The following is a 26,267-nucleotide window of genomic DNA, read 5'->3' as shown; positions in this document are numbered from 1 at the left end:
AAAATCATCACAATTAAAAGAACCAAAGACTTAAACTACTTCAGTCTGTGTGCATTGAATTTATTTAATACACGAGTTTCACAATTTGAGTTGAATTACTGAAATAAATGAACTTTTCCACGACATTCTAATTTATTGAGATGCACCTGTATATACTATTATGGTATATATTCACATTTTGAAAATAGTTTTATCGTTTACTTATTAGTGTTTTTTATTTATCTCTATTTTTATTTCAGTTTTAGTAATTTTAGTACTTAAACTTATTTTATTTTAGTTAGTTGTCAAGGCAACATTTAATTTCATTTAAGTTTTTTTAAGTTTACATTTTCATCTAATATTTATATTTTATTGAAATGGCTTTTATTTGTTTATTTGTATATTTTTGGTTAGCTTTAACTTATTTTGATTTCAGTTTTAGTTTTAGTCATTTTAGTAATTTTATTTCAGTTAGGTGGCAAGGCAATATTTCTAATTATATATATATATATATAATATATATATATTTTTTTTTTAACATTTTTCATCTAGAATTTATATTTTTTTATTTCCCCTTTGAGTAAAGATTTTTTTTTTTAAGTTTACATTTTCATCTAATATTTATATTTTATTGAAATGGCTTTTATTTGTTTATTTGTATATTTTCGGTTAGCTTTAACTTATTTAGATTTCAGTTTTAGTTTTAGTCATTTTAGTAATTTTATTTCAGTTAGGTGGCAAGGCAATATTTCTAATTATATATATATATATATAATATATATATATTTTTTTTTTAACATTTTTCATCTAGAATTTATATTTTTTTATTTCCCCTTTGAGTAAAGATTTTTTTTTTTAAATAGTTTTTAGTAGCTTAGTTTACAATAACAGCATTGATTGTCCAGTTATCTGTTGCTACATGCTGTTTACTGGCAGTTTTATCCTTAATAATAATCAGTTATCATTTTTGGAACCTTTAACATCCATGGAAACGTTCTATTGTATAAAAGGTTCTTTGTAGTGGAAATAGATTCTTTAGGTTAAAACTTTGGCAAATCCAGTCATTTGTTTATTGTATCAGCCTCGTACCAGACAGTCTGATAACAAAACCTGCCAGAAGTTGAGTAAAGCCAGTCAGATTAGAGCTTGCCAAATCCAAAAAGTGCTTTCCATTTTAGCTGTTTAGTTACAGGACTGTGAGACTGAAACTAACATGCATCCATAACCCATCTGAAACCATCAATCCTCACAGTGGAAACCAGCGAGCTGCCTGAGGCCGGTTTAATCCATTTCTTTTCTTCAGCAGGGTTATTTAGAAGTTCACTGGTGTTGTGAAACAAGGTTTTAAAGCTAACCAGGGTCAGATTAATATTATGTTTCCTACAGCTATAATTTCTCATGTATCTGATGTAATGAATTGCATGTAGGTCTGATTTTCTCATTCCGGCTGAAGAAAGCCTGCGGTGCTTTTCCGATGACGAACAGCCTTTTGTTCCCAGAGCTGAAGCCATAGCGGAGAAATTAGCATGAAACAGAAAGATGAGAGGAAGTTTTAATAGGAAAAGACCCTGATCTGTCACAGGAAGTGAACATGGACTCTTATCTCATGCACAGGCTCTGCCTCAGGTCTGGTTTTACTCCTAAAGAGTGTTTAGAGCATATTTTGCCTTGCCTTTACACATATGTCTTAATGATTTTATAGATATATTGTTTGTTTAATGCCCAAAATATACCTTCAGTGAATCAAGTTTGGTTTCATGTAGTTTTCTGTTTCAAGGCATTTGTGTGCAACGGGACCATCCGCCTCCAAACAGTCACGTCTGCGTTTTTGCTGGCTTGCGTATAGATCAGATTTCTGGCCCAAAACTTTCACTTTTGGAAATCTGCTCTGATTGCACTCAGACATTTCAACTTTAGTAATTCTAGCTTGATTATTTTATACAGTTTTACACAATTATAATGGATTGTACAAAAAAAAATATAGAGGATATTGAAGGCACGTTAACTGATATTTTAATAAATGAAAACTAGTATTTATATATATATATATAAAAAACAGCCTAAAACAACCAGGTTTGGTGGTCTTAGCTGGTTTAAACTGGTTTAGATGTTCCAGTCTTGTGCAGAGCCAGCATAAACCTCATTGCAGGTTATTCTGTCCTGTGTTATTTTAGTATTATTTGTATACTATTATAGTATTATTAATTGGCTTTGGCTTTTTTTATGTAATAATTGGCTTTTGTTAGGTAAAGACTGAGATTTTACAAAAAAGCAGAATAAAAACAGAATGGGAATGAATATTGAGGACACAAATTAATCACCAATTTACAAAAATGTGTGTGTGTGTGTGTAAATGTATATAACTTTGTGGTTAAAAAGCAGTTTGATTAGAGAAAGAAAGAAATAAGAAGTAACAAAGTAGTTTAAAATTATTTGTTTCATTTCTTGAGAGATTTAAATCAAACTAATATGATTTGAAGAGTTTAATATTTTACTGAATATTTATATATTTTTTAATTTCATGGATAACTGGACTGCTTAGTAGGAATGAACCTTGTAAAGTTCATGATCAGTACTGCTTTGTGCACGCACACCTGATCAATCAGATAACATCTTTAAAAAGGTTGTCATACTAACAAATGAACAAAAAAGTTGGCACAGCCTTGTTGCATTTATCTTAATCGTGAAATGTGATGTCCAAAATCAGGACCGTAACTCCATTATACTGGCTCACCAATGTGTAAGAAACACTTTAGATGCACATCTGGATTTTGAATACGGGGTTTCTGTCTTGTCTTGATGGAGATGAATTGTTTCTTCTCTTCAGTATAATAGACTCCTTTCCATTTGCTCTTTCCAGCTGAATTCGTCTGATGTGGCCGTTCCTGTATGATGTGTGTGTATAGATATTAATCTGAGGCCCAGGATTCACTGAAATCTGGCGATATTTCTTCATTTATAATTACTGAACCACCTAAGTCGATTTTTTGAGATGGCGTAGATTCTTTCAGCGATGTTAACTTGACATGACAAGGGGCATAAAAATCCCGAAACAAGGTCCAACCAGCGTAATTGAATCACAATCCCACTAACTGACCCAAACCCAGAGCTCTGCACTCTCATATGAACTCCAGCTGCGAGTGAATATAAACGATCAGGAAACACCTCCAACATTACACAAGCATCAATGCTTTCGTAACCGCTGTTGTTTCCAGCGATTCATGGCGACTGTTGTTTTGGAAAATATCTCTGTTCCTCTTGAGCTCATCTGTAGATGTTCTGAGCTCAGTTATGCGTTCGGGACATCGAGCTTTGATTTTCACAGCAACCCCTGAGTAGCTCTGAAGGTTTATATCGATTCTGTTGCTTAATTTATTGGGACTGTAAAATGTTCCTTTCTTAAACCGACCACTCACTTAACAAGCACCCAGAACGCCTTAGCAAAAGCATGCATATTACTACACATTTGTTGTTTATTAATTAGTACGTATTAATTAATGCCTTATCCGTATTCTACATCCTTTAACCCTACTACAGCAGCTACCTCTCTTATACTTCAAATCTACTTTAATAAGCTAGAATAAGCTGCATTGTGGAAAACATCTTAGCAGTGTTGGGGGTAACACATTACAAGTAACGCGAGTTACGTAATCAGATTACTTTTCAAGTAACTAGTCAAGTAATGCATTGCTTTTTAATTTACAAGAAAATATCCGAGTTACTTTTTCAAATAAGTAATGCCAGTTACTTTGTTTGCCCATTTATTGCCTGACAGCTCTCCTGTCCCTGTGTTTTAGCAGTGTTGCCAACTTAGCAATTTAGCAACATTTCAGACTACCCTAGCAACTTGTTTTTCAAAAGCACCTAGCAACAAACTATTTTTAAAATGTATTTGGCGACTTTCAGCAACGTTTGAAAAGTGACTCAGATGATAAAAAGGCAAGCTTTTTTCTCTTTACCACACAAAAAGAATATTGAACTGCTAGCCAGCCAAACAGCACATCATGTGACTCAAGTTGCTAGTTGCACTTGTTCAATAATAATTTTTTATTTATGATACACCTTAGTTGTTAGTTTGTACATATAATTGTTAATCAATTAGGTACACTATCTAATTATCTCAAAAATCTATCTATCAAAATGCAATGTGTAATTTAAAATATAGGTCAAATGCTGGTAAAAAATTAATAGCCTACAGAAAATTCCTTCATATTAGTACCGTATGTGCCCTATTTTTATGGACTTTCTTTAGAGTGTAGCATTAAACTTACTACCAACACACTGCTTAAATTTGTTAATAATGTGTAGTTTTACTAGTTACCCTATTTAGAAAATACATAAAATGTAATTGTTCAAAATTGTGTAACTTTTCAAAAATTCAATGTAACAAAAATGTGTTTACAATACTTTTACAAATAATATTAAATGTTTATTTTATGTTTACGAACAAATCAAAATCAACAGATTTCAAATTATATTCTTTGCTGAGATTTGAGTCATTTCAGTGTGTATTCTACGCAATGATGCAGTTTTGCGTCATGGTTACATAATGAAGCCACAACGTCATTTAGCAACTTTTAGCAACAAATCGACCTGCCTTTAGCAACTTTACCTGAAAATGAATTGGCAACACTGCATGTTAAGAGAAAGTGCAGAGGCGCTGTGTGCGCCGTGTAAACATAATGCTGCGCTCTCTACTGTAAAGATGTGAATTTATATTTTCTTCGGCCTCAGGCGTGTTCATTTCACTTTTGGTTTAAAAGAGCTTTTACATTTGCCAAAAATAGAACTTCTTTATATTAAAAACTATCAAACCAGTCCAGCACAGATGCGATAATTTAAGTAACATAGCGCATTACTTTCCATAAAAAGTAACTAATTGAGTTACTTTTTAGGGAGTAACGCAATATTGTAGTCCATTACAAACTTTTTGAATATGACCTTTCATGCAGTGTATAACATAGCTGTATATGAATGTAAACAGTCTGCAAAGTTGTAAAGCTGAAAGTGCATCATAAAGTTATTGTCTCGCAAAAGAAAGAGTTGACTCGGAATTGCTTAAACGAGTCGTTTAAAATTCAAATCCCATTTCCGTGAAGTTCATGCGTCACAAGTTACCACATTTGCGTAATGCCCGCCTACGTTCTGCGTGGACATCCCTCCTCAAATGCTGTAGCTCGTTCGCGAGTATAACGTAATGTCGAGAAGACGCTGTGCTCTGCGCTGTGAAAGTAAATTCAGTTTATTTTCACTTTGCTGTGTTCCAACTGCTTCTCCAATGCAAGAGTTCATCGCTCGATTCACAGTGTTGGGGAGTAACTAGTTACATGTATAACGGAATTATGTAATTTGATTACAAAATAAATGTAACTGTAAACTGTAAAAAACATGTAATTAAATTACAGTTACTTATGTTAACGATTACAAAGGGGGTTACATCTGAATATTTTCACATACACACATAAAGATTTAATTGATTTCTTTCCCAAATTGCATTGACTGCTTTAAAATATGAGACGACAATGTTTCAGGAGTTTAGGACCCAGAATACACACATGCTTATTCGATAACCATTTCCTATTTGGGTTTATGTATATGCTTTATTTTTTTAAGATTGACTGTTTTGTCCAAGGCATTGTTAGATGCCAGTGTTTCCTGTCATAGCCATGCAAAAGATTTGATTTCAAAAACAGTAGCTGTTCAATTATATCTTGTTCTGATTTTGATCTCGAAGTAAACATAGCTGCTAAAGTCTGATTTTGTGGTGGCTGTGCTTTAAAATTAGATTATTGTAATCTTAATTCAAGTGATGAAGGATTTTGAAAGTCTGACAGTAATCAGTGTTGAGCACTACTGTACTGTGCTATTGTCTAGAAATGTGCTGATTAATATAGAATGTCTGTCGTTCTTGGCGTTATGATAAAGGATGGAGCAATACATTGGTTTACAAACTGCAGTGACTTATCAGTACTCGACGTCTGTTCAGCTAATGCATATACCATTATTGTTTGGGTCTTTACTACATTTCATTTCCGACATGCGCTGGGGTTTGGAAACATGAATCTTTGAACAAATCGTTTGAGAGTCACTGAGAAATGTAAATGCATATTTTAAGGTTTACCTTGCATGCATGTAAACCTGTTTTTGGTGACTCCCAAAACCAAATTATAAACCTTTCAAATTGCATAATAGAGGCACTATTAGTTAAAAGTAACTTTCCCCAAGACTGCATCTTACTGGTTTCAGGTTACAAACTAACCGGAAGGTGAGGTCCATTTAAAACCTGATGAAAGTGTTTCCCAAAGTTCCCTTCCTTCTGCTGGTTATTATAAACTCCCATTCCATAACAACAGGCCTTTTGTTATTCTTCTCCCGCTGTGTTCTCTGTTGTCATGGGAAACGTTCATTAAGCAGCCTCGTTCAGTTGAGAAGGTCGTTACAGTCTGAGAGTGATTGATTGAGTGTTGTGTCATATGACAGGAGGAAAATCTCCATCTCTTCTTTGTATGCGTTAAACGGATATCCCACTGTGTTCAAAGGGTCACAGATGATAAATGAACATTTCCCAGAATTCAGTGCTGACTACAATGCAAGAAAACAATCCCATCCTATAGTGAAACACAAGCACATTTGTCTTCATCCTATTGTATATTTTTACATAGCCAAAGCTGCATCTGAAAGAAAACCGAATATGTGCAATTAACCCCGGGCAGGTCAACGGTTGTTATATGATAAACTGAACACGAATGCATTAGATGTTTTTCAGTAAAAGCACACCCAAATCACATTTATGCATGCAAAGACATCATGCACCAATGCCAGTGGGTTTTTTGAATGCGTTACTTGTCTTGAAAAAGGCTAACAAGTTGCTGACAAGTGTCTTAATAAGAAATTTCAGAGACTTTTTTGAAACAAAGACTGAAAGAGTCGTTGATGCTTATAGTGGTGACGTTGAAGTCGTGTGATCGGTGTGTAGTTTGCTGTAGTTCTGCTGATTGTATATAGGTTTCAGAATTCATAAAAGTTTAAAATATAAAAAATGTAAGACTTTTGCTGGTCACTGAGTTCATTTTCTGCAATATTCCAAAAAGCCAATAGAAAAATCAGTCGACACAATTAGCTATTAAAACTTTATGTTCTCCGAGCAAGCAAATGTCCAGAATGTCCAGTTTTTAAATGGTTTTTCTTGGTTATAAATGTTAAACGAACATTCCATTTGATCATTTTTCAAACATTATGAGAACATTACTTTTGACAAGTAGTAACATTTAAAAATGTCCAAATAGAACATTTTAGAAGAACACTTTGAAATTATGTTTAAAGGCCAGATAAATTAAAATGAATTAACATTACTGGAAGAACACTTGCTAATAACATTGCCAGAATTTCTGAGAATGTTCCTGGTATGGCTAACTTCTGACTAGCCTACACAAAGACGCAATCAGTGCTCTATAGAATAATGCAGCTTTGCAATCACCACTAAAACAAAGGCAATCACTCAAATTCCCTGAACAGTTGTAACGCTGTAGTGTGAGATATAGTCTTTCGAGCATATTAAGTCCTTTATATGTAAATGAGGTTCATGAGCGTGCTCGGTTGACAAGTGTCAGCCTTGTTGTCACGCTGTTGCTGTTCACAGAAAGCATGCGGTAAATTAGCATTTATTTAAATGGGAGGTTTGTAGATATCTTCAACTGGTATTTTCAGAAGTAGGCTAGCTGTCACATTTCCATGTTTATTTATATGTGGGCTTGTCGCAGATTTTCCCTTGCAAATTGCACAAACAGGTAGGTTCTGTGTCTTAATGTCTTAATAAACATGCAGTGGTGTCACTGGCATTCAGGTGAGCTACACATCAAACCGCAAACACATTAAAAACCACAAAACAACACGCAGCTTCCCAGAGCCATGGCCGTCTGACATTTCCAATCCAATTAAACTTGAGAAATGTCACTCTTTGAAATGGAATCGAGTACTTCTGCTCACTGACCCGGTGTCTCGTGAGTTATTGATGGACTTTGTCCTGGTCTTAGATCAGTTCTCAGGGGATCTGGTGGAGTGACGCTGGTCTTGGATCAGTCTGGCATGAAGTTCTCTTGGTTGAGATCCATCTGGGAAGAATTAAGGATTTTTTTGAACGGTCAGATGATGGTGAGATTTTGTTGGATTTATTTGTTGTCCCTCCAGAACATTCCGAAATCTGAAATCACGCCACTCCTGCATGAGCCGGCCTGATTTTCCGCTGCATCAAGCAGAATGTGGATTGTGAGTTCCGCACAAAATGTAGCCTACACAGTGATGGTGTCAGATAATAAAGTAGTTTGATATATAGGGTTCTATTGATTTTTAAACCATAGCACAACATTTCATCTCAACACATCTTAAGATTTCATCTCAAGTTTTAAGGTTAATTGAGCTAATTTAGTGATGCATACCTGTCAACCCAAATTCCAAGGTTGTCCGGTTGCCAGGTCTAGTATGAAACGCATCTTTCTCACACGATCGACGCAGACAAATGTCAACCCATTTGTCCCCTCAACTTGGCAACCTACAGCAAGCAGCTTCAAAATGCTATTTAATTTATTAAATATGAGCGCTGCAAGTTTCAAAGTCAGGTGCTGAGCTGTTTTGTTTACTGCGGTTATGCCTGCTGGCATAAAATGAATTTGCATTTTTCAATAAGCCCTTCTGCTCCAAAGCCAAAAACGACCCTTATTTTTACGTCAGAAACACGCAGTTGTAAATGTCAACTGGTGGATCGACAAGAAGATAATGAATTATAAAACTCTAAAGATGTAGCCTACACTAAGATATATTTGTTACTAAATGAATGTTATTGTTTGATAATAATTGTTTAAATTAATATAAAAATAATATAATATAATATAAAAAATTTTACTTTTTACATTAATATGGTACTCCGAGGTATTGCAAAAAATACCAGGGTATTATCAGGGTATTAAATCATACTACTGTCATGGTACATGTCCAAAAAAATTCTACTACCATGGCATGTTTTTGTTAGTGACTCACTTTCTCTGTTCTGTCGTTGTTTAATAATTAATTTAGAATAATTAGTTTAATATAAAAAGATGAAGTGAATTGCTGTTCAAAGAAACACATTTGGGATAAACAAAAAACGCCAAAACAAATAATATACATAAGGCAGAAACAAATATTGAGTTGGGCTCATGCGTGTAATTTACTTCCAAACTGCTTCCATCCAACATGCAGATCATTTACATTTTCAAGATTTGTTTCCAAGACATTTGCAAGCTCTTTTTCAATGCAGCATTATAACACACCACAGGCGCAGTTGCGACGTGAACGCTTGTCCAAATTATATTGAATACAATCCCATAATGCATTGTAATGGGCTGGTGGATGGTAATGTCAACTCCAAATAAACATTTAATTCAAAACTAAAAAGTAAACATACAATTGTCAGTGCTATTTTTATGCTTATGCTTATTGTCACCAAAGTCCCTCTCAATGAAAGTCTGTTCCCTCGGTGGCCATATTTACACTGCACAGAAGCGCTTCTGAAGTGGCATTTAGGTATCTTTACACAGACTGTTTAATGCTGCTCAGAAGTGGCACACATGCATTTTCACAGCAATTACAACTTTATGCTTTGATACTAGTGCCTGAGGTGGCTCAGAGCAGGCATAATTTAATCTGGCTTTTAGGTGGCATTGCATCTCTACACTGAATTCTGAGCAGGCATAAAGCAGCCTTAACTCATCTGTGTAAAGATGCCTCAAGTCCTATCTATTTGAATGGGGAAATCCTGTAATCTTAGATTGAATTTTGTGAGGGGGTGGAGCTACTATGTGAATACACTTATAAAGTGTTGTACTATGGTTGTCAATGGGACAACTTTGTAGTGTAGAACAGCAAATTTGTAGTGTAGATAAAATGCAATGCAGTGAAATTCTCTTCCAGATGTAAATTATTTTTGACTGTAGAGGAAGTAACAGTACATCCGTCTAGTTGCAAATTTTAATCCAAGAGATTCTGTGTACTGTTTTTTGGTCCAATAAGTAATATCTCTGTCTTATCCGAATTTAATAGGAGAAAATTATTGGTCATCCAATTTTAAATTTTTAACACACTCTGTTAGCTTAGATAATTTAGAAGTTTCATCTGGTCTTGTTGAGATATATAGTTGAGTATCATCAGCATAACAGTGGAAACTAATCCCGTATTTTCTAATAATATTACCAAGGGGCAACATGTATATTGAAAATAGCAGAGGACCTAGGACAGATCCTTGTGGCACTCCATATTTTACTGGTGATAATTGAGATGACTAGAAAAAAATGCAGTGCTTCATTTTGCAGTAAAGTTGAACTGTTTGGTTAAGATAAGTTTGAGTTTGGATGGCTGTGCTAATTGTTTTGAGAACAAGTACATTACATTGGAGAGAAGTGTAAAATCAATTGAGAAAAACTGTAAGTGAGGACTCCGAGCAAACGGTGTAGTGTCCAAATCAGTTCCCCAGCAAAGCTTTAATCTGTGAGATGAATTTCTAACAGATTACCGTGATTTGTTTCTTTTTAATGAGCAGTAATCCATCCAAAACTGGCAGAAAGAATAATACAGATTCCCATCATAAACAGCCAAGCAGCAGTTAATAAACATCGCCTCATCAGCGCCTCAGCGGGACAGCACTCTTTCCACATCAGACATGACAGAGCGTGCCAGAAAGCAATAAAACTAACAAATGACCCAATCCGAATCCTATATCTTGCTCTTAGACCATCCATAAGATCAGTATTGAGAGGCAGCACATGCGTTGGGCACCGCTGAGCTCATAAATCTACAGTACCTGGGTGTTTGCTGAAAGCAGAAGCAGACCTGCAGTGACCCTGGACTGTTTTAATGAAAGCAGGCTGACCCGTGTGTGTCAAGCACTCTCTGTAGTGAACCAGTTACCCTCTTTAAATTGTAATAAGTAGTGTAACTATTTCAATTACTTTAATAATGTAACCGATTACATTTGATTACTTTCTAAATTTACTAAACTGTTAATAATTTTGAAACATTTAAAGCAGGCAGGGTTAACCTCACAGTAGTGCTCAACACTGATTACCGTAAGACTTTCAAAACCTTCATAACTTGAATTAAGATTATAATAATTACATTTTAAAGCACAGCCACCACAAAATCAGACTTTAGCATAAGTCCTATTCTGTGTTCTAAACTCCTGAACCATTGGTGTCTCATATTTTAGTGCAGTCACTGCAATTTATGAAAGAAATCAATTAAATCTGTATGTGTGTGAAAATATTCAGATGTAACCCCCTTTTTAATCTTAACATTTTCATATATATTACAGTTACATTTATTTTGTAATTAAATTACGACATCTAGTGGCCATTATGAGACATGACAGCTCTTTATTTTCTTGCCCTAAACAAAATGCTGGTACAGTATTTGTATTTATTGATTACAAAATTAAATAAATAAACGAATTAACTTCAGTACAGTCTTCTGAAGTGATATGATAGCTTTATGAGTTAGTATTCATCTGTTTTTCACATGCATAATATAATACACAAGCTTTGAAAACGACATATGGGTTTGAACAACATGTAAACAGCGGTCATTTTCATCTTTCTTTAATTTTCTGTATTGCTTTGGCTGTTGAGATGGATTACATGCTGATTCGTGATTCATGTCAGGCAGATATCAGCTGTAACAGATGGTATATATTTCTAGTGATTGTGCACAAATCTCATAATCCTCGTGGGTTTATTCAAACAGTTGTTGAGTGTGATGTTGTTTAAACAGTTCAGCATTGAGTACACGAGAATAAATCAGCTACAGTTGGAAAGATTAAGCACTTTTTAAAGTCTGTTATGGATATGCTGAATTCAGCATGTTAGAACAATAAAACATGCACTTTTTACACACGTTTGTAATTGCTAACACAGTTTGGGTCAGAGACTGCGCTTTCCAATGATATTTAATACATTTCAAATATTGAATTGTTACTTAATATTAAAAGTCGTTTTTTAACTATTATCTAATATATTTCTTTAAATTATATTCTATTGAGTAATGTGGTTTATTTTGTAAATTTTTTAATACATTTAATAAAATAATGTTGTTTATTTTATGGGACTGGTTATGCTTTGAGCCTATTTTGAGTTGCCCTTATTATAGAACACTTAAAATATTTATTTAAATTATAGTCTATATAGTAATGTGGTTTGTTTTGGTGATTGATGAACTGATATGAACTTATTTTGAATTTTAAAAAAAAGATTGTATGTTGTTGTACTGGTTATGCTTTATGTTAGTGTCCTTATATAACACTTTAAAACACTCAGTGATGGGGTTTGTTTTGTTGGCTGTTGAATTTTATTAAAATATATTTATTTTTAATTTATACATTAATTAATTCATTCATTATTTATGCATTCATTCATTCATTTCACACTTTATTTTAAGGTGAACTTGTTACGGTGTAATTATTGCTATATTTAAGTACAGAGTAATATTAATTACATTTACATTTAGTCATTTAGCAGATGCACATTTTTAGATTTAAAAAAAAACTCATTCTGAATTATTTATAAGCATTTTGAATTACGGGGACACTGAAAATGTCCTCATAAATCACCTTCTCGTTGTAATACCTGTCATACCCATGTTATTATACAAATTTGTGTCCTCATAAACCACATAAACATGCACACACACACCCATACACACACACACACATACACACAATAAGGAAGTTAAATAAATGTGAACAGTTTGAGGGTCAAAGTCACCAAAGTGACCCAATGACCCGCGGCAGGACTGTCACGTGATGCCGTTCAGTTCCGCCGTGCTGAGGGTGCGCTCCAGCTGCGTCGCGTTTGAGCACCGGTGCGCTTCCACCTTCATCTTCTTCTTCATCATCATGATGATGACTCGCGTGCGGTCCGCGGTCTCCAGCATCATCGGCGGCATCATGGCTTCGGGATCCAGCGCGCAGGAGACCCAGCCGGATCCACCGCTCCGGTTCCCGTACAGCAGACCGGATTTCCTCGCGCTGTCTCCAGACGAGGTGGAGTGCTCTGCGGATCACATCTCCAGACCCATCCTCATCCTCAAGGAGATGAAGCTGCCCTGGGCCGCCGGCTACGCGGAGTGAGTAGCGACGCGCGCTGATTTGAGCGCTCGGATGCTGCGGGATGTTTGCGTTCTTCATGATAATCAGGATGAGGAACAGAAAATGAAAGATCCATGACACGCATCCATGCTTTCATTTCCATGCAGCTTTAGCAGGGCGCATGCGCGCGTTTTGCGCATTATATCATAACCTAATTCACGTGAAGCTGTCTAGATGTAGAGCTACAGCAGGCTCTGCATTGGATAATGGTTATGAAATCAGATTTCAGACAGCCCAGGTTGAGTTTTATGCATTTATGATATGCTTGGCATCTAAATTCAAGTCTTGTGTGTGAGCCATGATTTATGGATACTGTTTGTATTCATTCCCAAAGTCAGAATGGTATATCTGGACTTAAATAGAATTGTAGGATAGAGAATAATAAGCCACATTATTTATATTCTATTGTAGTGTTTATTAATATGTTGTATTAGCTTTCATGTTTTTCATTTTAATTTTAGATTAGGTTTTAGTAATGTTGTTATGTGCTTCTGTCATTTTGTGTCAATTATGATTTCAGTTTCAGTTATTTTAGTCTTCATTGAATTGAATTTAGTTTTAATTTAATTAAAAGATCAGCTTAATTTCATTTCATTTTAGTTTTCTACCTAAACTAGCTGCCAACACAGCATTTCTAATTTTTTAGTTTTTTTAAGTATTTCATCTAATGTTTATATTTTATTTCAGCTTTATTATTTAAATTTACGAAAAATTATTTTTAATCGACTAGTTCAATTGTTTTAGTTTTTGTTAACTGTAACAACACTACAACTAGGACATTTCCTTTTGAATCTAATTCTGTCCAGTCCAGTCTCTAACATCTGAATGCGTCAGCTTTAGTTCTCTGATATGAGGATGTTCAAGTGTGATTCACTCACTTCCCTTCCTGACGGTGGTGTAGAGAAGTGAGACTGACAGGGAAGCAGCTCTCAGATGCCCGGTCACATGATCATAAGAGCACAGGCCCGACTCGTTCTTCCTGTCCTCTGAATGTGTTCCTGTTCACTGATCTGATGTTGATGTTTAACTGAAGCAGTAGAGCAGGGGTGTGCAACCCTGCTCCTGGAGAGCTACCGTCCTGCAGACTTTAGTTCCAACCCTGCTCCAGCACACCTGTCTGTAATTATCAAGCAACCCTGAACACCTTGATTAGCTGGTTGAGGTGTGTTTGATTGGGGTTAGAGCTGAAATCTGCAGGATAGTAGGACACCCCTGCAGTAGAGCATTAACCAGAACAAATCACCTCAAACAAAACCAGAGAGAAAGACTGTGCTTTTGACCTCTGCCGTTTACTGTAACCAGATCTATCTATCTATCTATCTATCTATCTATCTATCTATCTATCTATCTATCTATCTATCTATCTGTCTGTCTGTCTGTCTGTCTGTTATTCTATCTATCTGTCTGTCTGTCTGTCTGTCTGTCTGTCTGTTATTCTATCTATCTATCTGTCTGTCATTGTTATTCTATCTATCTATCTATCTATCTATCTATCTATCTATCTATCTATCTATCTGTCTATCTGTCTGTCTGTCTGTCTGTCTGTCTATCGTTCTTTCGATCTATATTATCATTATGTTGTTCTATTGTTCTATCTATCTGTTGTTCTATGTATTTTCTATCATTGTATCTGTCTATCTGTCATTCTATCTATCATTTTATCTCTCTATGGTATGCTGAGCATTTACTATAACACAAGTCTGAGAAATCAGAGAGGATTGTTATGTTTAATGTGTGTTTCTGACCCTGAACCTGCCCCTGAAATCTGACTGATTGTGAGGAATGATGTTCTTTGAATCCAGCTGTATTTTCTACATCAAAAGAAGCGTTTCCAGCAGCACGAGTGAGACGTCACAAATGTCCCTGCAGAATGACATGCGTCTCCTCTCAGGACAAAGCCATGGACCGCATAAACCCTGTTAAATCCTCATTAACAAATCCGGATGCAGGAATGGGTTTCCATGGAAACCCTGTTGTGATGGGGGCAATTATCAGAGGCTCGTGAGCGAGCGTCATGCTGTCTTGTGCTCTTTAGAATCACGCTGTGACTCATCTGAGGAGATGATGGCAGTTGTGCATCATCGAGAAGCGTTTAGAAGCTCGAAAGACTTGTTTGACGAAGACCAAGAGGTTGTCGGTTTAAGCAGAATTAACTATTCCATCATCATTGTGCCAAGTCTTCATAAGCATGAACAGCCCTTGAGTCTCTATGGGTTAAAGTTGACTTCCTGCAGACATATAGAAACTGTGTTCGTGATGAAACTGTGATGATCTTCTGTGTGTCTACAGGGTGATCAATGCCGGTAAAAGCACCCTAAATGAGGACCAGGCGTGCTGTGAGGTGGTAGAGCTCAGGAAACGACTCGCAGACCCGTCTAGCCCCAGCTACACTCCCACCAGGAGACGCTCCTCGCTGCCCAGCGTAGACATCCTGGAGTCCATCGACAGCTCAGTGAGGCCTTCTGCCACCACTCTTTTTACAGTTTTTCTCAGTCGCTTTGGTGCATTTCTCAGATCAGAAATTAAATTCCCCAAAATACTTGTTCAACCTCCATATTAGGGCTGCGTGATAAATCGCATACGATATTCATGGGCATCTCGTCAGTAAAGCCGGTTCTGTGATTAGTAGTAAATCTCCATCATGTGCTTTCAGATGAAGCAGCATTTACTACACAGAGCCGTAGTTCACTGACAAGCTAGGCAAAACCACGTTCATAATCGCAGACGATATCATCGAGATTATGAAATTGCGCTGCGATAATAAAGTTGTATGAGTAGGTGAACTACGGCTCTGTGTAGTAAATGCTGCTCCATCTGAAAGCGCGTGAAAATACCACATTTAATAACATGTTTTTACTCCAAACTCACTTCATAACGTCAGTCGAGTGTTTGAAATAAACCCTTCTGTGAGATGATGTGGCTTCTTACACAGAATAAGGCACGCAACATATTTCATAGGATTCTAAGCAGTGATAAAGGCATTGCATTATTATATACTTTATTATAAGGACAATTATAGGAGGAAGAACTCAGATAAACCATATATTGTCATAGTCGTGTTTATTAATCACGTTGATTGCGATATCATTGCAATTTGTCGCGATTTATCGTGCAGCCCTACTCCACATCATCTAGTCACTTGTGCACATCATAAAAGCAGTTTCTCATTCTTTTGAACAACTTGCGATTGCTTTGGTACATTCATGCAACTGATTATGTACATTTGTCTGTGGTTTCCAGTGCTATCATTTGCTAATATCATGCTTCTCAAAATGTATTATATAGTTCTCTGTGCAATAGTCTTTCCTCTCTAAACATCTAGTCATTGGTTCATCATATAAGTCATTAAATGCAAAATGGTTGATCTAGTTGTCATAAACTGTCAAGCACATTTTCTACACAATTCTATTAGAATTTTTGTAAATTTGCCATGAATTGTGCAGGTGATTCTTGACTTTAACTAATGAAGAGAATGTAGATCAACCAATGATGAACCAGTTTTCTGAAATAGCTCAAGTGTAACTGTGAATCCTGTCCAGTTTTTTTCAATCAATATCCCACATACAGTAATGTGTAAATTTGTACTTTTGAAATGGATATATGGCATACATAGGAAGTGCAGCCTTCGGCATTTCAATACAGTAACTGTCATCCGAACTGTTGCCATAGTTTACATCAGGTAATACTAACAGAGTGCACTGTTATATTGACAACAAGAGTATCTCGATTGAATCTCGTTTGTGAACAGTGACACAAGGACTTTTCATTCTGATGGCACTGATATGTTCATTTACATAAATACTGACTTTTGAGAGATGAGCAAGTAATCCATTGCGTGGTGCTATTTGTACGAACTGTTTTGAGAAATGCACATACTTATTTGCAAATATTAAGAATGATTCAAGAAATACACCAAAGCGACTGAGAAAAACTGTAATGTTATTTCACACATGTCCGTTATGACTCCATCATGTTGATTTTAAAAGAACAGTTCACCCTAAAATGAATATTCGGTCATCATTTCGTCACCTCATGTGGTGCCAAAATAGAGCTGCACGATATTGTAAAAAACTGAACCTGCAATATTTAGTTTTTCTGCTACTACATATTTGTAAAATAAAAATATAATTTTCACCGGAAGGCTTAAATAGATATATTTGGAAAGAATTAGTCATTCTAGAAGGAGTGGGATGATTTTGAGGATGAGTGCATCTGCATTAAAAAAAAAAAAAAAAGTAAAAAGCTGAAATATAACTTATGACTCTGATGACTATGATGAATTTTTAAGCATGAATTGAAAATAAATGGTGTTCATACTTAGGTTTTCTTTTTATAAGAACTAACTCAAACCTTTTTCAGTAACCATAAAGTGAACAGTGAGGTGTTTTTTGTTTTTTTTAAAAATCTGTTTTCACTTGAGTTTTAATAAAATCGATATTGCGATATGGCTCGGTGCAATCATGCAGGCTGCAGGCATTTAAAAGCTCGGCATTTACACACGTGTAGTTCATGATGCAGGTTGTTTCTGTTGCGCTTAAATCTTATAAAACTATTTTTTTGCTGGCAACCCCTCATTTGAAAAATAAAGAAATTAAGATGCAAATAGCAGTATTGTAGTTTTGTAGCAAAATAAGTTTTATTACTCAAATAATTTTACAGTAGAATAGTATTATTACAATATTTTTTTGGGGTTTTATTTTTATTTTTGTATTTCATTTTTATTTTTATTTATGAAATACAATACAAATTCGACCTGAGTTCGAATCCCGTCTCGTGGTCCTTTGTCGATCCCGCTCCCCTCTCTCTCCACCCAATTCTTTCCCGTCAGCTCTATACTGTCCTGTCCAAATAAAGGCATGAAAAGTGCATAAATAAACCTTTAAAAAATAAATAAATAAAATAAAGGGAGCGTAGGTGATTTTGGAGAGGTTAGCAATAGCAAGGTAGCTTTGAAAGCATAAGATCTCTCCCTCCCTGCAAATCACTCTCCAAAGCCACGCCTCCTCCAAAACAAATGAACGCACACCGGCAGAGCAGAGGCTAACCAGAAACACGATGAGAGATGGCGTCAACGCTGTCAGATAACCTAATGTCTTAAAAACATTACAGTACAAAGTGCATAATACAATAATAACGCCCTTCATTCTCGCTCTGTCTGAAATAGCGTAATGAACGCGCTGATGACGTATCATGTCTGCGCGAACAGGGTGGGCTGAGGTGTGCAAATACATACTTTGACAGATAGGTAGGACAGATTGGACGTAAAAGATTGGACGAACATTTTATGGTCCTACGCCTTCCCCAGATTATATCCACTTAACTTAAGAATTGCTATTAGGATGTTTTCACGAGAGAATTTCATTTGTTTTTAAAAACGCATTTTTCTGTGCATGCTGATATTTGTGTAATTCTGTTTGTGCAGGAGGTGAAGGAACTGAACTTCCACTACTGGGCTCTGTTTGACGGTCACGGCGGTTCCGGAGCCGCGGTTTTCGCAGCCAAGTTCCTCCACCTCCATATCGAGGAGCAGCTGCAGGAGGTGCTGGAGATCCTGAAGAATCCGTCCCTCCAGCCGCCCACCTGTCTGTGCGAGGAGAACCCCGTCCATCACCTCCACCCGTCTGCCGGATGCTCCCAGCGGGGCCTGTCCCGGGCCGCTTCGCTCAGAGGGGCCGCCGGGGCCCCGGGGTCCCCTAATACAATGGCCCCGCGGTTCTTCATGGAGAAGAAGATCAAACAGGAGAGTCTGGTGGTGGGAGCCATAGAGAATGCCTTCAAGGAGATAGTGAGTCTTTGGATCAGTTACTGTAGTAAACTCACATGGCCACTAGAGGGCAGGCGGAGCTTATAGGAATGATGCATTATTGTAAGTGACTGTGTTGATTTTAAATTTCAGCTTTGCATAAGAGTAATAAATGACATTTTAATATATATTCAAATAGAAATCAGTCATTTTAAATTGTAATAATATTTCACAATTTTACAGATTTTACTGTATTTTTGATCAAATAAATGCAGTCTTGGTGAGCATAAAAGAGGTTAGTGCAGTAGTTCCCAACCCTGGTCCTGGAGGCACCCCAACACTGCACATTTTGCATGTCTCCTTTCTCTGACACACCAGTTTCAGGTCTTGGAGTCTCTACTAATGAGCTGATGACCTGAATCAGGTGTGTTTGATTAAGGAGACAAACAAAATGTGCAGTGTTGGGGTGCCTCCAGGACCAGGGTTGGGAACCACTGGTCTAATGTACTTAAGCAGCGATCCTATATGTGTGTTTTTTTACTTAAATGTCGATTGAATCCAGTCTCATGTGACCCTGATTGAGTTCTCTGTGTGTTTGTGTGATCTCAGGACTCTCATATCGCTCGAGAGAGGATGGTTTACTCTATATCTGGAGGATGTACCGCTCTAGTGGTGGTGTATTTACTCGGAAAACTGTACGTGGCCAACGCCGGTGACAGCAGGTGAGACTGAATATGACTATTACTAAACCAAATCACCATTTTGTAATATTTTGCATATTTCTTTTATTCTCATTTAAGAGAGCTTGTGTCTAGATTAAAGAGATTAAAAAATGTCTAGATTTGTTTTTTGTTTTTTCAGTGTATGCAACAATTAACGGCGTGACTTTATGAGTTTAGGACTTTCTGCTCTGATTTAAGGCCTTTTTAGATCTTTATTTGAGGAAGAATATCTTTTTGCATCAGATGGAACAAAAGTTATTTCCATATTCTAGTGGTTTGGAGCAGAAGTATTTTAGCCTTTTTGTGTGAAATGAATGAAAAAGTAATGGAGAGCTGTTGGAAATTGTGTTGTCAGTCAGACTTTGAACTTGAAGTGTTGCTAATACAATACATTTACATTTAGAGACATATTGACGTATTGTGTTCCATTAAGATTATTCCTTAAATTTTCTTTACTTAATCTTAAAATGTCTTAAATTTTAACTTTTTATAATCCTGCAAACAATCCTGGTTTCCACAAAAATATGAAGCAGCACAACTGTTTTCAACATTGATGATAATAATAAATGTTTCTTGAGCGGCTTTGATCACGGGAATAAATTACATTTTCACAGTATATTCACATAGAAAACGGTTATTTTAAATAACAAAATGATTGTTTTTTTGACAAATAAAGGCAGCCTTGGTGAGCAAAATGTTTTCTTTCAAAAACAGTAAAACATCTTACTGACACCAAAACTTTTAAAAAGCGGTGTATGTTTAAATGTAATGTAATGGAAAATAAACGTGGCTTTTATTTAGCTTTGTTTTTAGTACACCGTAAAAAATGACCGTGAATTTAACGGTAAAAGACTGTAAGTAAAAAAAAATAAACGTGGCTTTTATTTAGCTTTGTTTTTAGTACACCGTAAAAAATGACCGTGAATTTAATGGTAAAAGTGCTACAGTAAAAACCTGTTAAATGGTTAACGGTAAATTCCCCTTCTATATCCGGTGAAAAACTGTATTGGACATTAATTTTACGGTAGTATACCGTTTTTGGAAGTGAAAAAGACCGTATAATTTACAGTGAATAACCGTAAATTGACATTCCCAGAATTCCCTGCATTACATTTCAAATTTGATGTTTTTTGTTGAAATAACTATGTTTCTTCTTAGTTTTTTCTTATCAGTTTTGTATATTAGGGTTGAGTGTTAAACCTAATGTTGTTAAATGAATGTTTATTGCATTATTTCAGTTTCATGTGTGTTACCGTGATGGTGTTTAGTGTTTGTGTAAATGACGCTGTGCACCTTCTATATATGTTATTATTTAAAAGCTGCTTGTGAAGGGCTTTGGTTCGTCATATGACTTTCTCATCACCTCCTGCATTTGGTGGTTATCAGTGAATTACAAAGGTACAAAACAGATTTCAGTACTTCAGTAAGGTTGGTATATTAACATTATATCAGTTCATGAAATTACGGTATTTAACTGTAAAGTTAAGTTAAAACCTAAAACGTTGCTACCTTATTTTTTATGGTAAAATTCCGGCAACCACAGCTGCCGTTTTTTTTACCGTAAATTTTACGGATTTTTTTTTACAGTGTAGCATCGACATTGTCTGCTCCATTCTTCTCTAATAGACTCCACACGTTTCATTTATTCTGCTCTGTTTTGTGCAAATATATAAACTTTATGATTCTATTTTACGTTCTGTTTAGTATTCCATTCTGCCCTGTCCAGTGTATTCTATTCTCTTCTGTTGAATTCTTGATGGTTCTGTCAGCTCTTCTCCAGTGAGCGCTGTATGATGTGCACTCTGCTGTGTTTCAGGGCTCTGATGATCTGTGGAGGAGAGATCACGCCCATGTCCAGCTCCTTCACTCCTGAATCAGAGCGCCAGAGACTTCAGTTCCTGGTGAGAGAAATCTGGATTCACTTGGCTTTCCCTCTCTTGGATGTTTGTTTGCATTCTTTAAAGGACAGAATCCCTGATTATGGAGCACGTTTTTCTCTCTCAGGCTCACCTGCAGCCGTCGCTGCTGGGAAACGAGTTCACGCACTTGGAGTTTCCCAGAAGGGTCACAAAGAAAGAGGTTGGGAAGAGAATGCTGTGCCGAGACTTTACCATGAACGGATGGTGAGTTCTGGAGAGTTGTTGAGTGTTGTACTGGATCTGATTAGCAGTCTATCAACAGTTATTCTCCTCAAGAACCGCTCACTTGACTGACATGTAAAGAGTTAATTTTGTCTTTATGTGCCTTTATCATGACATCACAATAATAGAGCAGAAACCCAAGTAATGAAATAATTATTAATCAAATAAAATTATATAATTAATATCTAAAATTAATTAGATTAGGCGGCGCTTAGGCGGGGCTTGACGGGGTTATAGCCCCATCAGAAACTAGTTTAGCCCCGGCACAGCCCCCCCCCCCCCCAAGGATTTCCTAATGATGTTTCTGTTTTTTGGTGTCACTTTCATTAACAGTGGAAAAATAAATATTAAAAACCTAAAAAGAAAAAGTGGCTAATATGTGGCCTATAAACAATTGATATTATGGGGGAGGGGTCAAGCAACACAAGCAAGCAATGCGCAAACTGTGCGCAAGAGTTGAACGTCAGTCAATTCATTATAGAGAAAGTAAAAAAAAAACTAACAGAGCTTTCTAACGCTGCATTAACGGAGCATATTCTCTGAGACCACGAGAGACGAAACTACCATATTGGCCCGAATATAAGACGACCCCCCTTTTTCCAGATGTACCTTTTGGAAAAAGGCTTTTTAAAAACCAAATCTTGTTTTTTCTCAGTAAAACACATTTTGTCTTCAATTATTTTCATATTGCATATTTTTCCTATTTTAATTTTTGTTTTGAAAGTATGGTAAAAACAAGTAAAATGTACCAACAATCACATTTAAAAAATATACACTTTTTGATATACCATAAAAAAAATAGTAAAAATCCCGTCTGAATTAGGACATTTAGGCTATCCATCTAATAGTAGCCTACCAGAATCTTATTAACAGTAGAAGTTAAATCTTACTGTAGTCTTCAAATCTGGGTACTGTCTTACGTTTTAAAATCACGAAGAGTTTGGTCCCATCAGGCTAACGTGACAGTCACGACTTGTGCAGCTGTAAGCTTTTCTCTTTCTTTTGTTTTTACTCGCGATCTTTACAACACGCATGACATTACGTATTTCATGGCACACTCGTTTTATGCATATTTGGCGCCACCTATTGTTGTGGGCGTATTATTGACATGTCAAAATCTAGACCCTGAATATAAGACGACTGCGTTTTTTCAGATGTATTTCCAAGAAAAAAAACATTCAGGCTAACGTGACAGTCACGACTTGTGCAGCTGTAAGCTTTTCTCTTTCTTTTGTTTTTACTCGCGATCTTTACAACACGCATTACATTACATATTTCATGGCACACTCGTTTTATGCGTATTTGGCGCCACCTATTGTTGTGTGTGTATTATTGACATGTCAGAGTCTAGACCCTGAATATAAGACGACTGCGTTTTTTCAGATGCATTTCCAAGAAAAAAACATTGTCTTATATTCGGGTCAATACGGTACTTTAACATATGCTGATAACGGTATATAACTGTCTGAAATGATTCCCTTAATATTTCTCTTGTGGTCCGTATAGTGAAAAACAAGAAACGTGTTTGGCATTAAACAGGTTGTTTTTGAAAATCGGTGCATGAAATAAAGCTGCTCTTAAAGGGATAGTTCACCCAAAAATGAAAATCCTGTCATTAATTACTCACCCTCATGTCGTTCCAAACCCATAAGACCGCCGTTCATCTTCGGAACACAGATTAAGATATTTTTGATGGAATCTGAGAGCTCTCAGACCCTCCCATAGACAGCAAGGGTACTACCACGATCAAGGTCCAGAAACGTAGCAAGGAGATCGGTAAAATAATCCATGTGACATCAGGGATTCAACTGTAATATTACGAAGCTACGAGAATACTTTTTGTGTGCAAAAGAAAAAAAAAAGACTTTATTCAACAATTTGTCTCCTCCGCGTCACCCTGTAGTGCCATTTTGGAGAATATCCACTGAACGCAAACAGCGTATGTTGTTCTGTATCAGCCGCACCACACAGATCTGTTTTCTACGTAGTTTGTGCTTTGATTTGAACAAAAACAACGTATCCGTGTGGTGCGGCTGACACTTAATCCTTAAGCGTGCCAGTCCGCTATGCCACTGTGTGGAAATAGTTGTATGAATTGTCGGCACTATCTATCGTAAAAACTTTTTCGAAGCTGCTGTATATAAAAAAACACAAGGTGGCTGAATTTGCATGCTGTTTAGATAGCTGACGCTTATTAGTTCATTACTTTCACTAAATTTAATTAGTTTTTTAGCACCCCCTCTGAACTGTTAAGCCCCCCCTTAGCACCCCCAAGAAAAAAATCCTGGAGCCGCCACTGTAATATTATCAATAATTATTATATTAATATTTATTAATTATTATTGTAATCTAGCAATTATTAATTACATAAAATTGTACTTTATGTTATTGATCTATAAAATACAAAAATTATTAAATTAATTAAAATAATTAATATATATTATTATTTTATTAATATAATAATAATAATGTTAATTATAATACATATTAATATAATAATTATTGATACAATAAATGTGAATTATCTATAATTATGTTAATATGTATGATTTATTACATTAAAATAACAATTATTGGTGAAAATAGTGGTTAATATTATTAATTAATAATCATATTATTATTGTGGTAAATCTATTGTGAAAAACACACAAAAACCAAATTAATTCTGGCTGGTCACGAACTATTCATATGTTATTTATTCGACAAATATAATAAATATTATTAATCAATAAATATCTGTATATTTGTACAGAAATAGGCAAAATGTATTGTGGTGTGAAAAAGACACAAAAGCTAAATTAACTAGTTGTCATAAACAATTATATTAAAATAATAATATTTATTAAACATAATCATTATCTGTATATTTGTACAGAAGTCAACAAATAATTTTGTACATTTCAATATGTATAACCCTTTCCGTAATATTTTCCACAGTGCATTTTTGGAAATGTGTGTGCAGACATAATCAGATTTTCCGTCCATCCATGAGTATGGATTTGGTGTCTAATTTGTGTGTAATTTTCATCAAATGGTCAGTGAACAATTGTGGGCGGTTCATCAGAGTTCGACACTTGGATCTGATTGGTCTGTGAGACGGATCTAGTCTGAATCAAGTGTTTAGAGCCGCTCCCTCAGGAGACATGGACTTCCATTAGTGAGTGAATGTGTGTGATCCTGCTCAGAAGTGCGTGTGTGTGTGTGTGTGTGTGTGTGTGAGAGAGATTGTGTGCGTGTGTGTGTGTGTGTGTGTGTGTGTGTGTGTGTGAGAAAGATTGTGTGCGTGTGTGTGAGAAAGATTGTGTGCGTGTGTGTGAGCGTGAGCATGTGTGTGTGTGTGTGTGTGTGTGTGTGTGAGAGCTAGTGAGCGTGTGTGTGTGTGTGTGTGTGTGTGTGAGAAAGATTGTGTGCGTGTGTGTGAGCGTGAGCATGTGTGTGTGTGTGTGTGTGTGTGTGTGTGAGAGCTAGTGAGCGTGTGTGTGTGTGTGTGTGTGGGCATGTGTGTGAGAGATTGTGTGTGAGAGATGGTGTGAGTGTGTGTGAGAGAGAGTCCTCGGGGATGTAATTGAGCTCACGACCTGCACTGTCAGACAGGGATGTTGAATCGTGTGGGAGTGCCGCTGCATCCAGGAATCATATACAGTATTTTATCATACAAGTTTAGTTGCTCGAATGTCTGAATTGATTAAAGGAATAATTCACCTAAAAGTCATCTCAGTGTCGTTCCAAACCCAAATTACTCTGTAATTACATGGAAAAAAAGTATGAAGCACATAATTCAAAACATTCAGTCAATGGAGACCCAATCTTTTAAGCTGGATGGATGCAAAAGCATCTTAACAGTTATCCATATGATGCTTGCACTACATTTCAAGTCTTCTGTATCCGTACAATAGATGTGAATGAGAAACAGACTCCAATTTTCAGGTTTTGTGAGCTGGATCGATTGATTCGTTGAAAAGACCTGACTTGAAAGAATGATTCATTCACTCATTGCTTCATCCCTTATGAACACTTTTGAAACTCTAAAGCTTTGGTCCATATTTATTGGAATGGGAAATGTATGGAAAAGAGTGACCATACATTATTTAAATCTCTTATTTTGTGTTTCACTGAATTAATTTGAAATTAATATTCATTCTTGGCAATAAATGCTACACTGTAAAAAAAATTCCGTACAATTTACGGTAAAAAAACGGCAGCTGTGGTTGCTGGAATTTTACCGTAAAAAATACGGTAGCAACGTTTTAGGTTTTACGGTTTTATCTTAAATTTACAGTTAAATACCGTAATTTCATTAACTGATATAATGTTAATATACCAAACTATTAAAGTACTGAAATCTGTTTTGTACCTTTGTAATACACTGATAACCACCAAATGCAGGAGGTGATGAGAAAGTCACATGATGAACCAAAGCCCATCACAAGAAGCTTTTAAATAATAATCATTCACACAAACGCTAAACACCATCATGGTAACACACATGAAACTGAAATAATGCAATAAACATT

At 36.0% G+C, this 26,267-nt stretch overlaps 1 protein-coding gene across 1 annotated transcript in view; it reads left to right on the top strand.

Annotated features, from left to right (window-relative positions):
• The first annotated feature begins 12,720 nt into the window (after positions 1–12,720).
• The window catches only part of ppm1h (protein phosphatase, Mg2+/Mn2+ dependent, 1H), a 28,148-nt gene continuing 14,601 nt past the window's right edge, over positions 12,721–26,267 (top strand). The window contains exons 1-6 of the mRNA XM_016230759.1: positions 12,721–13,125; positions 15,437–15,599; positions 18,570–18,932; positions 19,500–19,612; positions 21,429–21,513; positions 21,617–21,735. Of these exons, the coding sequence (XP_016086245.1) occupies positions 12,803–13,125; positions 15,437–15,599; positions 18,570–18,932; positions 19,500–19,612; positions 21,429–21,513; positions 21,617–21,735 (1,166 nt within the window). The 5' untranslated portion in view covers positions 12,721–12,802. The remainder of the gene's footprint in view (positions 13,126–15,436; positions 15,600–18,569; positions 18,933–19,499; positions 19,613–21,428; positions 21,514–21,616; positions 21,736–26,267) is intronic.

The sequence above is a fragment of the Sinocyclocheilus grahami genome, unplaced genomic scaffold, assembly GCF_001515645.1.
Source record: "Sinocyclocheilus grahami isolate Dianchi unplaced genomic scaffold, SAMN03320097.WGS_v1.1 scaffold377.1, whole genome shotgun sequence".
Lineage (NCBI taxonomy): Eukaryota > Metazoa > Chordata > Actinopteri > Cypriniformes > Cyprinidae > Sinocyclocheilus > Sinocyclocheilus grahami.
This window is presented reverse-complemented; position numbering and strand designations above follow the sequence as displayed.